Source organism: Asterias rubens, chromosome 9, assembly GCF_902459465.1.
Source record: "Asterias rubens chromosome 9, eAstRub1.3, whole genome shotgun sequence".
NCBI classification, from domain to species: domain Eukaryota; kingdom Metazoa; phylum Echinodermata; class Asteroidea; order Forcipulatida; family Asteriidae; genus Asterias; species Asterias rubens.
Window position 1 is genome coordinate 3,935,760 of NC_047070.1, and position 18,592 is coordinate 3,954,351.

The following is an 18,592-nucleotide window of genomic DNA, read 5'->3' on the forward strand; positions in this document are numbered from 1 at the left end:
GCATCACACAGGCATCTTCAAACAATGTTTACGGAACTACACAAAGTGACAGCATGAACAGGAACAAGCTTGCAAGCAATGCTACACAAGTGTTGTCATGTCCAAGCAATGGAGAACAAAAAGGCATTTGGACATTCCTTTCTCCTGAAGACGCAAACTATTTGGAAAGTCGAGACCACAACGGTTCTTCTAAAAACAAACACTCAACCCCAGGCCCGGTACTTCACGGAGGCAGCGAAGGCGATTGCCTCCAAACCCCCCTGATCATTGCCTTGGTGCCCTTGAAATGCTCCAGTAGAAATGTACAGTTTCCTCATAGGGTGCCCTTTACCAAGGAGAAAATGTCTTGCACAAAAACGAAGCATATAGGCCTGCCACCCATGTGAAGTTTACACAAAGTCAGAGCCAACTCAAGTTAAGTTTTGTGCATCCCTGTGGAGACATCTTTTGTTCATTCCTTTGCCCTGGTACACAATTGTATAGACTTCATACACTTTTGGGCCGCCACAGTCTTCAGAATTCCCTTACGGAGACACTCTTATGTTCCCTTAACTATTTTGTTCTCGTTCTTCACAAGGTAGAGAACATGAAATCACTCCACTAAAAGAAATTTACACACAGTGGAACTCGCTAGTAACAGTGTTCAGTTGCTGGAGTTTGAAGCATACCGCCCTCTATTGGCCAATGGATTTGGCGGGACAAAGTCTCTGTACAGGCGTTTGAAGGTGGTGCTTTCTGTGATGTCAATGGTGTCGGGCCTCGCCATTGGACAGTTCGACAGTAGCCACTTAATAAGCTCGGTCTGAAAAAATAGTAAAAAGTCACCAATAAACATTTTGATCTGCCATTTTTGTTTCTCTTTCTCAGAATTACAAGCAAAGAAATAATAAACAAATTATTTGTGTCTATCCCATACACTGGTCTGTACACTCAGAACTTGGGAAAAGCACTCCACATACACAAGTCAACCATTCGTAGAAAACAACTAAAGACATAAATAAAAAAAATCCTACCTCTTTTGGGAGTTCTTTTTGAAATCTATCTGGAAAACTCTGTTGCCGGGATCCTGTCATTACCTACCAAAAATAAATAAATAAAAACAAACATTGAGGAGATGTTAGACATAAATGTATTTCCTTACAATCTTACATATAAACTAGGCTTGAATCGGAAGATTAAAATAAATGCTGACGGAGCTCATAAAGATCACAAGGTAGGGACCCAAACCCACACTCTGCTAATCAGAAACACCAATTCAAGTCCAGTGCGATTGACCGCTAGGCCAAGACACCCTCTACTGAAACTTAAAAACCTCAAATATCTTCAAGACTGTCAAAAATAACACCTACCATGATTCTTTCCATCTGTGTGCTAAAAGGATGTAACAGTTCAAAGAAAATGAGACCTAAGGAGTAGATGTCCACTTTGTGGTCGTAACTCTTGCCACTCAGCTGGAAAAAACAAATCACAAATAACGATTAGAATTTGAAACTTTGCATGGTGGGTGTGAAAGGTCTCAAGTGAAAACATAGATGGCGCCCTCTATTGGCAGGCTTTCCACATGATTCAGGGGAGCGGTTTCTCACAATGTTTTATATTACAGCTCTCCATTACTCCTTACCAAGTAAGTTTTATGCTAATAAATACTTTGAGTAATTACCAACAGTGCCCAGTGCCTTTAAATGATATTTAAAAAAAATCCAACTACAAGGTTCCAAGTTAACAAAGTTGATAGCATCATTACCTGTTCTGGACTCATATAGAGCTGGGTACCAACTTGACTGGTGTGTTTCTTATTAGAGTCAACGCTAGTCTGGTCATCATCCAGTGTGTCCAATGTCTCAATCTGTGTGTCGACTGCAGTTACCAGACCAAAGTCACCCACTTTGACCGTACCCTCTGCCGAGAAGAAAATGTTGGAAGGCTGGATGGGAAAGAAAGACGGCAAATTGTGAATTAAATAAATGCATGAGGTCATTGGCTCAGGACTATATTTTACTATGTTTAGCCTTTGAGAAAGACTCTGCTAGGGTCCAAACGTCAGGCCATTCATTATTATTTTGATTTTTTTAAACACTATTTAACTTAATACTTCAAGTAAAACCCACAAGGAAACCCGAGTTATGTTTCAAATATGTCATCACAGCAACAAAAAAGTAACACTCCTACATTTCAAACGAACTTGCTCTGTTAAAGGCACTGGACACCTTTAGTAATTGTCAAAGACCAGTCTTCTCACCTGGTGTATCTCTACATATATGCATAAAATAACAAACCTGTGAAAATTTGAACTCAATTGGTTGTCGTAGTTGCGAGAGAATAATGGAAGAAAAAACACCCTTGTTGCACAAATTGTGTGTTTTTAGATTTGAATTCAAGACCTAAGACCTTAGCTGAGGTCTAGAATTCAATTCAAATATTTTAGTGACAAATTACTTCTTTCTCAAAAAACTAAAGTAGGCCTACCTCAGGGAGAGCCATTTCTCACAATGTTTGATACTATCAACGGCTCTCCATTGCTCGTTACCAAGTGAGGTGTTATGCTAACAATTGTTTTGAGAAATTAACAACAGTGTCCAGTGCCTTTAATTGCCAACTTATCCTACTCCCTAATCCTACCTTGAGGTAGACTTGATGACAGGTCGTTAGGCGCTGCCTATTTGTTACTAACACACATTCTGCCATTCATGCAACAGTCACAGTGCAATTATACACATGCAACGGTCGCAGGGTAGCGCGTGGCAGCTCTAATTGCGTGATAATTGCCACTGACTCGCACACCCATACTGGGATCGAGGATGAGCGTACCGTCCCCGTAGCTACATCGCGCTATAACTACACCGCGCTTAACAATTACCGTCTTGACTTCAAGACTAACCTTGAGGTCTCTATGGATCATCCCACACGTATGAACATACTCCACCGCTCCCAAGATCTGCTGGAAGATGTGCAGAAGCTTCACCCGGTCCCTACTCAGAGTGTTCGCACCCAACCAATCCTTCAGTGTTTCTTTCTGGCAAAGCTGCATCTGGATGTAAAGATACACCTTAGGGACACCCTGACATGGTTTGGGCTCCTCGGCTTCGCCTTCCCTCGAGTGTCCATCAGAAACCCTCGACAGCTCATGACTGAAATCGGACGTGGAGCTCTCCGAACCACAGTTATTCGTGTTATTGTTCCTCGTGTTTGTGCGGTTGCTTTTTGAAGCAGTACTGTTCGTTTCGAACACCACTTGGAGTGAGTCCGAGGTCTCACAGTCGGGTTGTCTGTGATTGTTTGGAACTGTGGAATAATTCTTGAAGGGAAGGTACAGTGGACCATTCACTGGTGTTTTTAAATCGGAGTCGCCACTTTTGCCGTAATCCGATTCGTCGATCTTTGGTGTTAAGTTCATCCCTGCTTCGCCGTCATCTTCATCACGGAATTCGATACTAAATGAACCGCTCTCATCCGGTAAATTTGAGAGGTACGTTCCGACTCGCCTCGAAAGGTCCTCAATGTCGACGGTCGGTATGAAGAGGTCGCTCTCCGCATCTCTGTCCCCGCCTGGGGTTGGAATATGTGAACCCGTTTGATTCAGGAACTGTTCTTTGTCTCGCATTAACAGACTGTCCTTGTTAAAATTGGCCGTTGTGGAATGGGATAGAAGCGTGGCATGGCTGGAATTGACAAGGCTGTCTCCGAGTAGGTGATCATCTTGCTGTTTCTGCCAACCCGCCGGGGGCTCCTCTAACCACGAGTTGAAGTAACGAACGATACCGCTGTGATCCAATCGAGCCAATATCCGAGCCTCGCGAAGAACTTTCTTACGCGCTTGGGTTCTGTGGATAACAAACAACAATTTGGTTAAACGGAGTTAATCAAGAAGCAAACTCTCATCAGGGGAGAAAGTGATCATGTTTTATTGCAGCACTACATCGCTGGTATTGGCTACCTCTTCACTATAAAACTTCAATATTAAAAAAGTCTCTTTGGGTACTTTTTGTAACACAAAACACAATGTCCACAGATTAACATTAAACTTACACCGTTTGAAGATAATGATAGTAGAAAGCGTACCTTAAAATATTACTTACTGAGGTGCTGTAGTTTTTGAGAAATGAGTAAAATAATGTCATGAAAATACATTTTTACATGCTACATTATTTTGGTCTCATGATCACCGAGACAAAAATTATTTTCATGACATTGTTTTACTCATTTCTCAAAAACTACCATTATCTTCAAATTGTGTAAGTTTAGTGTAAATCTGTAGACATTGTGTTTTTTGCCCTACAAAAAGTACATAGACCCTTTAAAAACCTCTCATGTGAATGCTTGAATATTTTGCATAGAATTTTCAGAACTCTCTTTACCTGTTTGGAAGGCAAATTCTCTTGACTGCATAGCTGTTTTCATCGACAACATTCTTGGCTTCAAAAACAATGCCGAATCCACCCTTACCAAGACACTGCTGATGTTCAAAGTCTGTCAGGTACCTAGAGGAAAGAAAAGGTAAAAAGGTTTCAAAAAGACGAAAACTTAAGGTACATAAACAAACATAAATTGTAAAAAGTGTTGAAAAAACTGAGCAGAAGTAGCCATGGGTTTATTTCATAATTAAAGATTATATCCCAAACTAAAAATAGTATCTAAAAATTCTAAAGCCAAATAATGAATCAGTGTTATTATATATAACTGATATTCATGTCAACTTGCTCTCTAATCCTACCCTTTCATGTCTCCCTGCATTGTTGTCGAACAATACATTCACCACTTTTATGGTCCAGTAACCCTTCCTTTCATTCTACACATCCTTTGTCCTCGCCACTTCACTCCTATTGGTTCATAGCCACCAATATTGTTTCTGAAATAGAAACTTTGATTGGCTGTTATTTTCCCGCTTCTTTCTGGATCCTTTCCTTAATCCCTTTCCCCCTCTCTTTTTCTATAAATGGATATGTATTTGTTTGTACTTGTTTTATGCCTCTGAAGAAGGTCCGGATTGGATCGAAAGCTAAGGCCATCTACCCTATTCATTATATAACTGATATAACTTATATATAAGCCGATACTATTATTACTATTGAGGATCTTTTGTTTACCGTAAAAACTGTATTTATGACAAAACACAAGACAATAAACTAGAGATAGGCAAGGGACAGCAAAAGGAATACATACTATGATTCGTTAAATTGTTGCCCCAAACCTGGGCTACACAGAAATATAAATATAGATATGTAATTATTATTGTAAACAAAGTAGGCCTAATAAAATGCAGGTAACTAAGCAATAGCAAATATTTAATAAGCATACAGTGGCTAAACTATAAACTATACTAGTAAGAATTTAAAAAAAATAAGAACACAAATAAACACAAAACACAAACAATCGAATACATACAAAATTAAATACAATTTTGGACAAGTGAATTGGAAGCAGACCATGACAAGGGTGGACCACAAAAGAAATGTGCAAATTGCAGTTTATAATTCATCAGTTTCATTTTAGTTTCTTTCTTTGAATTCACAACACTCATCAAGATAAAAACCATACAGAACACTCAAGATTGCACAAGGGCATTTTTTTTTTTTTTTTTTTTTCAAAAACGATTTATAAAGACATTCATCGCAGTGAAAAATATCAAATATGTTAAAAATTACACAAAATAAAAAATTTACAATTTGAAAATAAACAAGATATTAATAGTACAAACATTGTCAAAAATCCATGGGAAAAACCAGAGGGCACAAGAAAATACACACAGAATTATATTAACCCTCTAGTCACTGCACCGCCCGAGTTTCTGAAAACCAATTTTTCAAGATTCTTGCAGTAAACAACTGGAATCGTAGTTCAATTTTTAACAGATAGCTTAATATTTATGCACAATTTTTTACCCTTTCGGTAATGTTTGTATAAAAGTACAAGCTCCCATTGGGAACAATAATCGGCTCTCTAATATTTTTTTGTAAGGATAAAATGGACACAATAGCTTTTCAAGGCTTTTATCTGACTCTATATAACAAATATTAGAGAGTCAGATAAAGGCCTTGAAAAGCTATTGTGTCCATTTTATCCTTACAAAAAAACATTATTGTTCCCAATGGGAGCTTGTACTTTTATACAAACATTACCGAAAGGGTAAAAAATTGTGCATAAATATTAAGCTATCTGTTAAAAATTGAACTCTCTAATATTTGTTATATAGAGTCAGATAAAAGCCTTGAAAAGCTATTGTGTCCATTTTATCCTTACAAAAAAATTTAGAGAGCCGATTATTGTTCCCAATGGGAGCTTGTACTTTTATACAAACATTACCGAAAGGGTAAAAAATTGTGCATAAATATTAAGCTATCTGTTAAAAATTGAACTACGATTCCAGTTGTTTACTGCAAGAATCTTGAAAAATTGGTTTTCAGAAACTCGGGCGGTTTAGTGACTAGAGGGTTAAAAGGCATAATTAAAAGACTGACGATTTGAAGAAAATTGCACTTTGCTTAAAACCAAGATAAAAGTAGAAAACATTCTAAAGGTCCTCGTTTCAGCTAAGTGTGTTTTTGGCAAAACCTCCAAAATTTGGGCCAAAATGCCAGAGTTTAAAAAATCCTGGGGAAAATTTCATTTGACCTTTCATAATCAAGGAATGTAAATAATTATTCATGCAAAATGAAGAAGCATGTGGAGCAAATCTACAAATTCAGAGTGAGGACATTTTGTCTGATTCCCTATTTGATTAGTACAATCAGTGCATTGATAAACAATATTATTGAGGGACCTGCCTTTTTATCCACAGCCTTAGCCGTATCTGAAGTGGCGGATACAGCTACGGCTAACACACGGCTGACACGAAAATCTAGCTGTAGCCACAATGCATGTTACTTATGCCAATTCAGAAACGGCCTAACAACTTCATGCCAAGGTGAATGGTATTACTCAATTTTCGAAAACAATCGATTAGGCTTGGACCCCGAGTTTAGGCTCCTTCTACCTCTTTGAAGCCCTGTATCAAAACCACACGTTTTCAAAACAACTGACAGAGTCTAAGACAGAGCCCAAACCCAAAACCATGGCTTCGCAAAGCCCGATAATATTCTTACCTCGATTTATACTCTTTTGGCTGGTTCTCTGCACCTCCACTGGTGTCCTCAAACACTGACTCTTGTGTGCTGACTCTGCCAAAGCTTAAACTATCCACTCTCTCTAGTCTGGCACCTCGCCTCAGCATATGACACAAGAACTGCATACCAAGGGCCAGAACCAGACTTATTGCCAGGATTTCTTTCCTGTACAAAATGTAAAAAGATAATTTCTTAAAATGGTGTAGAATTCCGAAATAAAACCGGCCACTGAAAATAAGTTGTTCCTTGTATTTATACTTCTGAAAAAGCAACATTTGGACCCAGAGTGTTTGTCAAATTATCGTCCTATCTCTAACTTGAGATTCATCTCCAAATTGATTGAGCGTGCTGTTGTTAGTCAACTTCATGACTATCTCCATGAAAATAACCTCCATGCTAAAATGCAGTCTGCTTATCGTCCTTTCCACAGTACTGAGACTGCTCTTGTTCGTGTGCAGGACGAAATCTTACGTGCACTGGACAACCATAAGGAAGCAATCCTCGTGCTGTTAGATTTTTCAGCTGCATTTGACACTATCAACCATGAGCATCTCATCCAACGTTTATCTTCACGCTATGGAATAACTGGAACTGCCCTTAACTGGTTCTCTTCTTATCTGAACAACAGAACCCAGCATGTTCTCATCAATAATGTTAAATCAGATCACCATCATCTCTGGTGTGGTGTTCCACAAGGTTCTGTAGCTGGGCCACTTGAATTTATATTGTTCAGTGCACCCTTGCAAGACCTCATTGCTGCCCATGGTATTTCTAGTGTTGCTTACGCTGACGACACCCAGCTTTACATTACATTTGATCCAGCTGATAGCGCTTCTGCCATTGCAAAAGTTGAAGTGTGCATTCAAGATGTCAAATCTTGGGCGTTGTCAAATAAACTTGCTTTGAATGACTCAAAAACTGAGATTTTATTTTTGAGATCTCGTTTCGCAAAAAAGATTTCGCCGCCAACAATACAAATTGCCCAGTCTGTCATTGAACCATCTGAGTTTGCCCGTAACCTCGGTGTTATTATGGATTCATCATTGTGCATGAGTAGACATTGTGATAATGTTTGCAAAGGAGCTCTCATGGCTATTAGGAAAAAATCACAAATTCGCCGCTACCTGGATGAAGCAACTACTCTTCGTCTTGTTCATGCCTTCGTCACTACTAGACTTGATTCCTGCAATTCACTTCTGTATGGACTCCCCGATAAAGATCTTGCTAAAATTCAACGTGTACAGAACACTGCTGCTCGCCTCGTTTCTTGTCTGCCTCGTTCTCACCATATTACACCTGTACTAATGCAATTGCATTGGCTCCCAGTTAAGTTTCGAACAGTTTACAAAATTCTTCTGTTAACTTTCAAGGCTCAAACATGTCAATCTCCTGCTTATTTATCTGAACTTGTTCATCATTATTCCCCTACTTGGACTTTACGATCATCTCAACAGTCATTGCTTTCTGCTACTAGAGCTTCTTCCATTTTTTATGGCCACAGATCTTTTTCTTACGACGCACCGTTTCTTTGGAATAGTCTTCCTGTGCATATTCGCCAAGCTAATACTTTACAATGTTTTAAGTCCTTGTTGAAAACTCATTTGTTTAAAGCTTCTTTTTTGTAATTTGCCTATTTGTATCTTGTATCTTTCTCTAATTGTTTATTTTGTTGTTTCTTTAATGCACTTAGAGGCTTTTGCATTAGGCGCTTTACAAATGTCTTATTATTATTATTATTATTATAACTGTTAGCCAGGAGCCAGTTAGGAAAAGTGAAGTGGTTAACCCTGTCAAGTGCTGGAACAATGCAACATTACAGAATTGGATTTTGCTAATAAAACAGTTGCTGGCAGTGTGAGCGCTTATGTAATCCACCATATACATAAACTGACAACCCTGTAGAAGTTTGAGATAGATTGGCCATCTGGGTCACGAAAGAATAGTGAAAAACCGATTACACTCTACATTTTTCATGCCATCAATTTTTTTTTAATTAAACGCTCACTGAGCGATTCACTCCAAATGGAAAAATAGTTTGATTTATTTGTCATCAAACATAACATTTCAGACAGAAATATTTCAAGGAATGTTTTCTACTATCATCATCATTAGACCGTGTAAGTTTTACGTAAATCTGTGATCTTAGACGATTTGTTTTCTAACCAATTTCTTAATGTTCCTTAAAACATTCGCAATCCTCAGTTCGTTTTTGAAAGTTTTGTTTTACTTACAGGAAATTAAAAGCAGACTTCAAAGGCAAAGATGAATTCTACATTTTACAAAAAAATCTTTCCAGCTACTTACCACCAAAATGCAGCAGAGACTGTCAGCAATATTTCAAGTCCATCAGGGTCGTCAGGGGAACCGCTATCGTTAGAATCAACAAAAGCCGGCTTCTTGTTTGGACCAATCACATGAAATTTTAAAAGGCTCTGCTGATCCAACGAGTAATAACCTAAATCTGTAACAAAGACAAACGGACACAAAAACGGATAATAAAAAAATAATAAAAATAAAAACCTGTACTTTTGTAAATTTTCCTGATCAAAACTCTTTGACTGAAAAAGTTAACATACACAATAATTCATAAATATGATTAGGTGTCAAAACGCAACAAACAGTTTCAAACAAAACTGGTTCAAGCAAAGATCCTTTTCAATGATTGGTGGAACATGCATCACATGTTATTCTTGCCATGTATAAACTGCCATGATACTCCAAAATTCAATATAGGAGTCCTATATAGATAGTTATATGACGCTTCGTAGCGTCAATTTCAAAACAATCCTTCTAGTCGGTCATCTCACCAAGGCAACCTCATGTCACAGGGGACAAGATTGATGTGAATTCGGACACGGCTTAAGCTTATTATTAATAGGTCGCCAGACAAATAAGGCCTAAAGCCACTTCAAGGTGTGGGCTACAAATCAACTATTGTCCAAGGAGGCCGTTGCCACCTACTCCTGGGGCAGAAACAGTGTTACCCGCTTTACAGTCAATACAAATGTAGATTCAGGTATCATCCATCAGATGCCTGACTGGTAGAGCAGAAAGCACTACTTTTCCTACTTTACTAATCAATCATGGTTAAGTTTCTTAAGGGCTTAAGGACATGGGTCACGACAGGGATTTGAACCCACACTCTGCTAATCACAAACCCTAGAGCTTGAATCCGGTGCTTTTAACTGCTAGGCCATAACACGCCAAGGAATTGTGGCAAACTTTGTGTTTTGAGGGGGGAAAGATATCAAAAGGGTAAAAACAAATCAAGAGGTTTCATACCAAATGGATATTGAGACCACACTGTGATGGACCCAGCATCCACAGCCCATGGTGGTCGCTTCGAGTTGGAAACAATCGGCGTTCTAGAGGGCGTTGATATGTAGGGTCGCCACTGAACTCTGGGTAAGGCAAGAGCGTTGCTGCTTCCTGGAGCAGATGAACTTTGACCTGCTGCAGCTGCTGCAGCTGCTGCTACTGTTGCTGCCTCGTTGACGCTCTGCTGCAGCGTTTTGGATGGGTGCACATAAGCTTGCTTGTTGTATTCACCTACAAAAGATATGATAGCGTCACATTATAAATTTAAAATTGGCATTCAGAGTTTCTTGAATGAAAGTACATATTATTCCCAATTAAGCCTGGCCTGGAATTTTATCTTTGAGAAGGCTAGGCTAATTTCAATTTGCAAAGGTCACTTCCATTGGAAAATCTTGAAGGGGCACCAAGACCAAATCTAGGGGCAACACGGGCCATGACCTCTGTGACCTTCGTGTAATTCCAGACCTGCCAAGCATCCAGTGAAATTGTTTCACCAGTTGCCGTTCTCTTTCAGAGTAATATTCATTTTGTAAAATTTTGAAGCGTTTGTTGACCAACCATCATTTGAATGTGTGAGTTTCAATAGAGCATGATCTGTGTGACGGCTTTAAACTTTTCACCATTTGCTCTCATTTTTCTTGGCAGTCACGGACAAGTGAATGTAAACAGGTCAGTGGAATGAGTTTCCATGTTATAACCTAACCGACAAATCCATATAAACACAAATATGAATGACGTAATTTCCCTTTAAACGTACCCATGTAGAGAACAGGATGAACGAATTCTGAGGATGGGGGCACTTTGCCATCAGCTCCCAACAGAGGAATGTTTTTCACATCGAAGAGATCAAGGGGCTTAAGCTGGCCCTCCTTTATGGTCCACACGGCAGCAATGGCAGTTGAAAACTGAAGAAAAGGTGGAATATCAAAGGTTGAAACAGCAACAAATCATTAACAATGATTCAAACATCCCTTGAACAAAAAGCGCAGGTACCCATTTATACTCCTGGGTGAAGAGAACCAGTTATAGTAAAGTATCTGGCTCATGGACACAAGTGTGACGAACTGGACCTGAACCCACACTCCAGTGACTTAACCACCAGAACTTGAAAACGATGCTCTAACCTACTCTGCCATTATCCCTGTTCTTTTTATGTGCTTGCTTAACCGAGCAATTTTTGTTCATATTTTAGTCAATGGCACAAGCCAATTTACTTTTAAATGTAAAAAAATTTTTTTTTTATTTCCTTATGTTTTTTTCTGTAATTTTAAACAAATCTATTCTTATAAAACTCTGTATTTTAAATTAAATTTGGCTGCAAAGTTTGAATGTTTTTTATAAACCAATCAAAATTACTGACACCCCACAAAGTAGCTCATGAAGTATTTCTCGCGGCAAACTGGAAAATCACAAACCTCTTTTTTCCACAGCAACCTGGTAGGATCATTCTCACTGAAGGCTAGCACCGTTCCAGGAGAGATGAAGACCTTATAGTCAGGATGCAATAAGTCTCTGGAGTCCGCCCGTTCCTCGTCCGATTCTTCTATGCAGACTGATCCCTGGTAGTCATCATCGTAATCGTCGTCGTGGTGAGCATCATCGTTGTCATGGGAACCGGGGAGGTAGGATATCTCGTGTTGACCGACACTGAAGTTCCATCTTTGTAGAAAGAAATCAAATATGTTAATTGTTAAAAATATGTAATTATTGTTAATAACAACAATGGTGGCTTCTTATATAACACTCCAATCCATCACTTAGTGATGCTCACAGCATTCCAACATTATCACCACTGGTAACTGGGCCATTTATTTCATCTAAACCATTTCAGCTCCCTTGGGAGTTTACAGCCTGTGCTGCCAAATATGTAGCACACCAAGCTAAATCAAAACCAACAATAATTTGTGCCCTCACATTTATACCGGAGTGATGAAACTATAGTCTTGCTCAAGGACACAAGTGTAACTACCGGGATTCCAACCCAAATCTTAGGTAAGAACTGCAAGAGTTTTTGGCGTAGCAAGCCAAGGTACAAGACAGAACTCAGTGGCATAAGTTGTAACTGCAGCCTCATAGGGATGAACAGAGCCCATCATAGAGCCTTAGTAGAAAAAGAAACTGAGCATAACAAAACTGTGCTTACCAGAATAAGGTTACCAGCCAAACCGCTATGTCACATGTACAATTTGTGACTGGTATCCTGCTCATTTTTGCTGAGCAGAAAATTCTTGAGCTTTATGAAATTCGTGCATAGATTGTGAGAAAGTACAAAAGAAAAACCCCTGCCAGAACTGAGAACTGTTTCTTACTTTTCTGCTCCAGTGCGTTGCTCAACGGCTCGGCATATTCTCTGAACTCGCTGAATAACGATGATGTCATCTTCATCTGTACTTTGGTTCTCTTCGAACATGTGACAACCGCTCTCGCCGCAAATATACAAAATCTAACAATACAGGGAAAGGAATTGGAGCTGTAAGTAATGCGTAGAGCAAGGAATTGAAACTCTAAGAAATGCATAGACCAAGGAATTGAATCTCTAAGAAATGCATAGACCAAGGAATTGAAACTCTAAGAAATGCATAGACCAAGGAATTGAAACTCTAAGAAATGCATAGACCAAGGAATTGAAACTCTAAGAAATGCATAGACCAAGGAATTGAAACTCTAAGAAATGCATAGACCAAGGAATTGAAACTCTAAGAAATGCATAGACCAAGGAATTGAAACTCTAAGAAATGCATAGACCAAGGAATTGAAACTCTAAGAAATGCATAGACCAAGGAATTGAAACTCTAAATAATTGCCTTGGTCAACGAATTGAAACTCTAGTAATGAATAGAGCAAGGAATAAGCCATTTAAAAAAAATGGTGAACACGATACTATGACATTATTAGGTTTGGGAAAATTTGTCTGTATACACCCAAATCAAATAGTGCACTCCTATAGTGTCCACCATACCTCAAAAAGGCTAATTGTAAATCTAGTAATGAATAGAAAAAGAAATTGAAACTTGATGTAATGTACAATTGTGCGGGATTGTCTACTTCTGAAGTAGGCTATTTTGGCAGAACATAAATTCAAAGGTTGGGTAATTATTTTCTTGAGACGCTTATTCAGCTTACCTGCCCTGTGCCAGCATTGATACCATAAGTACTCGTCTCTTTCCCTCCAACCATCATAGCATCGCTGCTTAGCTTGAACGAGGAGCTCATAAGCGTGTCAGCATTGATGGGTACTGGCTCAACGTTGTGCCCATCCCAGCGATATAAACCCCCATCCAGGGATGGAATCACCTTGTAGCTGCCGTCAGTACCGACGATCTTACAAGAGTATAAAAAAGAGAAAATAGAATAAGCTGAATTACCAACCAAAAGAGCCTATGGTATAAATGCAAAAAATAGTTAATGGCCTGTAGTTTCAAGCCTTTCTCAAAGGTATTAAAATTGCAACTTTATACCAACTGATCAAACAGTACTAAGCATAAAACAAAATCTTGCTCAGCAGAAAACGGTAACCCACCAGAACACAATGAAATGAACACTATTTGCGGCTGGTTCTCTGCAAATTTATGCTTATTAGCAAATACACGGACTACGGGTTCGGTATCCATTTCTTTCTTTTTTTTATGTTATGCATGTGAATGTGACACAGTACAATTGTTATTTTTCTCCCATGTGGATAGGGACTTGTTGTGATGCTTACCTCTAAATTACTAATGGAGGAGTCCATAAGAGGACCGATGTCTGTATCCAACGTCCACTGGACTGACCCGGCATTGTGAAGATCAAGAGCAGACACTTTGCCATCCAGGGTACTCACGATCATCAGATCTCTAAGATGTTAATAATCAATTAAATAAATAATTTAACTGAAATATCTAAACTTAAACAAATAATAATAATAATAAATTACATTTATATAGCGCATAATATGAATTAACATCTCTATGCGCTTTACAATACAACAAATTACAATTACAACAGAAATATAAACATAAATAACAGAACTTAAATACACAAAGAAGAGTTTGGCTACTTTTTGTAGGACACAAAACACAATGGCCACAGATTTACATTAAACTTTAAAGTTCTTAAGTAATGAGTAAAACAACGTCACAAAAAGAATGTTTGTCTCAGGAGACAAACACTATTTTAGCATGTAAACCCTATTTACCCTAGTTATTTTTCCTGAAAGCTTAAACTCAGTCGGTCATTTAAGTTTAAACATCTGTTAAATTCACTGTTTTCAAACTTTGAGATTTGGTCGGACATATTTCTACTTACTTCTCGAAAACTGTAACATTTCAAGGGAAGTTCATAGGATGTGGGAAAAAGGCCACATGCAAGCAAAAATGCTTCTAACTCTCATTGATGAGCTAAGCCCTTGCAGACCGGCGACCGACCGAACTCAGAGTGCCAGCCACTCCCATTCCAAAATGTAGGTTGTCGTCATGTCATTCGATACATTCTTACCTGTGTTTATGATTGGATGCCGTTTTCTCACTGCAAGTGTTATAAGTTGCAACTCGCGCCCCTTCTTTGTAGAGAGGGGGCCTGGATCCAACATCGTCAGCTGGAGGTTGCCGTGGCTTTGTTTCTTGTGAAGTGCTCCCAGCCTCACTGAGGGCCAGCGATAACGAGATAGCTGTTACAAGGAGAGTCTTGCTGATTGTTATTCGACCAAACATCGTCTACGGTTCAGGCAGACGAGCGTGATGTCTTGTCATTCTGAGGGGAAAATATCATCATTGTTGTTAAAGGCAGTGGACACTATTGGTAATTACTCAAAATAATTATTAGCATAAAACCTTTCTTGGTGATGAGTAAAGGGGAGAGGTTGATGGTATAAAACATTGTGAGAAACGGCTCCCTCTGAAGTGCCATAGTTTTCAACTTGAGGTCTCGAAATCAACCATCTAAACGTACCCAACTTCGTGTGACAATGGTGTTTTTTTCTTTCATTATTCTCTCACAAGTTCGATGACCGATTGAGCTCAAATTTTCACAGGTTTGTTATTTTATGCATATGTTGAGATATACCAACTGTGAAGACTAGTGTTTGACATTTACCAATAGTGTCCACTGTCTTTAAAAGAAACCATGGCGGTACAATTTTTTTTTCTTGTCTACATTTGGGTTAAATTTGTTTTCTCAACAAAAAATGTTGTTCCAGAGTGTTAAATAGACCCTTTCAGAGTAGAAACAATATGAGCCATGTTGAATCTGCCCTTTGCATCGTGGTGCGTTGTTTACATGTATTTCGAACCCCGCAACTTTTAAATGCATATAATAATAACCTGTGAGGTCAAAGCGCGCTTAAAGTTCCGAATGTGTAAGTGTTTGTTCGATTTAACCAATATGCAACACAGCACACATATTATATTTGAAAGGGTGTATTTTTATTTGACTTGGATATTTTTGTAAGAAATAATTGTAGTTCAGATTCCATTTTTATTTAAAATTAAATTCATTTAGAAACTAACAAAACAGTTTTGGACTACAAAACTAGAGGAAATATTTATGTTTTAACCAAAATATTGATGCTACGACCTAAATTAAACTGACTGTTCTTTGTTTTAATTGTCGTTGTCCACATGACAAATAAAGTGCAATGAATTGAATTGAATTTAAATTGAAAAAGGCTAACAGTAACAAATGACAACACAAGTGTACACACAACACTAGTTGGAACATGGAGGTAGAATTCTACCTCCATGGTTGGAATAACGCCGGAACTCCGGAGGAGGGTTACGTTATTGCAACTACATGAACTAAACACAACAGTCAACAGTGATGACGTTGTTTATAAATAGTTCGTTCTGGATAACTTGCCGTATGGCGCCACCACTTTTTCACCCTTTTTTACAAAAAGGGATATCTCATTGAGGTAAATTAGATACTATATTATTTCATATCAAATGAAAAAGTGGTGGTGCCATACGGAAACTTTTCCATTATTAATGAATGGTGTTTTGTTCAAAAAATGTAAACAAAACTTTGCAAAAGTTGCTAATTTAACAATAACAATAACATGTTTTTTTAACATTATTTATTTGAGTAATCAAATTTATTTGCATATTTTGAGTTACTCAAATCAAGGTCACATGATCATTTCAGATAGATGATGGAGAGGGGAGACTCCATCCACTCCCCACTGTCCTCTTGAAAATGAATGCGTACAAAAAACAGCATTGGGAAATTTAAGGGATAACTTTCCGTATGGCGCCACCACTTTTTCACCCCTTTTTTTACAAAAAGGGATATTTCATTGAGGTAAATTAGATACTATATTATTTCATATCGAATGAAAAAGTGGTGGCGCCATACGGAAACTTTTCCGAGACATACTGTAACTGGTTAACAGCACAGCAGCACAATGTTTAAAAAAGTAAACACTGCATAGAAATTACCATGATTACCACTGCAGTACACTGCAGTCCAGTACACACTGCACTAGTACTATTACTAGTACTTTTATAGTACTAGTAGTAGAAGTAGAATAGAATATTTCCACAAAATGAGATGAGACCTACCAACTTGTCTACCACCAGCAACTAGTAACAATTGGTGACTCATCAACTCAAATCTCCTCTCCTCTGCAAGAACTACCACAATCCAGAAGAGAATAGCCAACAAAAGATGATGTTGGCGAAGTTGAAATTATTCGGAGGTCAAAGTTTCAATACATGACGTGTCCCTATATGCTTGCCGTACGTTGTGTGCACTAATGTATGGTTTGTTATGGTTTGTCCCCGTGTATGTAATTCGCGAACGGGCAATGGGCAATAGTTTTTGGTTGCTTTTTTATAAGCCGCCGTATACATCATAAATCTAAACATTTTTAAATAACAACAATCACCAAAATCAGTAAGTCTGGGTATAGCAAATTCATTTTTTACTGTTCAAAAATGTTCTTTAATAATTTGAATAATAATTTTGCTAATTATTGAGATTATTCGAATAATATGAATATGAAATTTCAGCATTGATTTAAAGACATCTTTATATCAGATTTGACGCTCCATATTTATTGTTGGGTCGCGTTTGCCGATTCGTAGATGGTCACCAAGATTAGGATATTCTTATTTGGGCTTTCTTCACTTGTAAACTTTTTAGAAACATCTGGAAAATCAACAGCCGATGACATCACGCCATCATAGCTAGCGCCACTCACACCAAAAATATGCCACAAAAAAAAAATCAAATGCAAACGTTTTAGGTTCTAACCAATCAGAATCATGCCCAGCCGATTATCAACCAATAGGGAATGAAATGTCTTAAGCTGTTCCATGTAGGAATATCAATTTGTTAAGTTTGCAAAAGCTAATTCTAGTTTCTTCAAACAAACTTTTAATAAACGATGAGTAAATCATAGTTTTGTATTTGGGTTTTTGTATTGCTTGATCCCTTTGTTACAGTAGGCCTACATTTGTTTCGACCAAGCTTTTATTTTAAACTGTGAATTTTTATTGGTCGAGAACAATGTATGGTAAACTTCCAATATGCATGGGTAACTCAGCAGGGGGAAACATGAGTGTCCTTGAAAGTGTCCACCTTGCTACCTGCCTTGCACAACAAGATGGCCAAAAATGAGGCTGACGTAGAAAACATGTACTGGAGCCAAGTAATCTTATTTTCATTCCTGTGATACTGTAGTGGAAAACGATGAATGGGATCTAATTTGTCAAAAACTTCCATTATTGTTCCCCAGTTTTTCTTGATTTTTAATTGTGCCCACTTTGTCATAATGTTGGAAGGTGACAACACATCGCCTTAAAGGAACACATCACCATGGGGTTGGTCTACGAGGTTGGTACCCTCGAGGGACAAATGGCACCCAAGCTTTACCTTCGGGTGCCATCCTCAGGTTTACCAAATACTGGACACCATCTAAAGCATGCACCAATTGTATTTTGTTCAATTCTACCCAGTAGCCCACCAATCCCTATGTTTAATGTGTTTTTTTCTACTTTTTAATATAGACACGTCACAGCCAGATTGTGGCTACACTAAATAATTACATAAATGAATAACCAAACACTTTTCTGAATAAATTCACAACTTTGAAAGTGATATTTTATTTACAGATTGTAGTAAGTATATTTTACAACTCACTTCAAAAAAATATATACAAGTAATATAATACATTTTTAGAATACAACACAGTTTATATA

The 18,592-nt window shown here is 38.1% G+C and overlaps 1 protein-coding gene across 1 annotated transcript; it reads right to left on the reverse strand.

Annotated features, from left to right (window-relative positions):
* Window positions 1–291: 291 nt before the first annotated feature.
* On the reverse strand, window positions 292–17,120 carry LOC117294485 (eukaryotic translation initiation factor 2-alpha kinase 3-like). Its single transcript, XM_033776912.1, has 16 exons — window positions 16,952–17,120; window positions 14,892–15,146; window positions 14,122–14,251; window positions 13,542–13,739; window positions 12,728–12,861; window positions 11,834–12,077; window positions 11,176–11,323; window positions 10,383–10,649; window positions 9,405–9,561; window positions 7,080–7,265; window positions 4,356–4,478; window positions 2,879–3,821; window positions 1,745–1,924; window positions 1,350–1,451; window positions 1,014–1,076; window positions 292–802 (listed from the first exon to the last, which is right to left on the reverse strand). Exons 2-16 carry the CDS (start codon window positions 15,104–15,106, stop codon window positions 644–646), a joined length of 3,249 nt encoding a protein of 1,082 aa, XP_033632803.1. The 5' UTR covers window positions 15,107–15,146; window positions 16,952–17,120; the 3' UTR covers window positions 292–643.
* Between the last annotated feature and the right edge of the window lie 1,472 nt (window positions 17,121–18,592).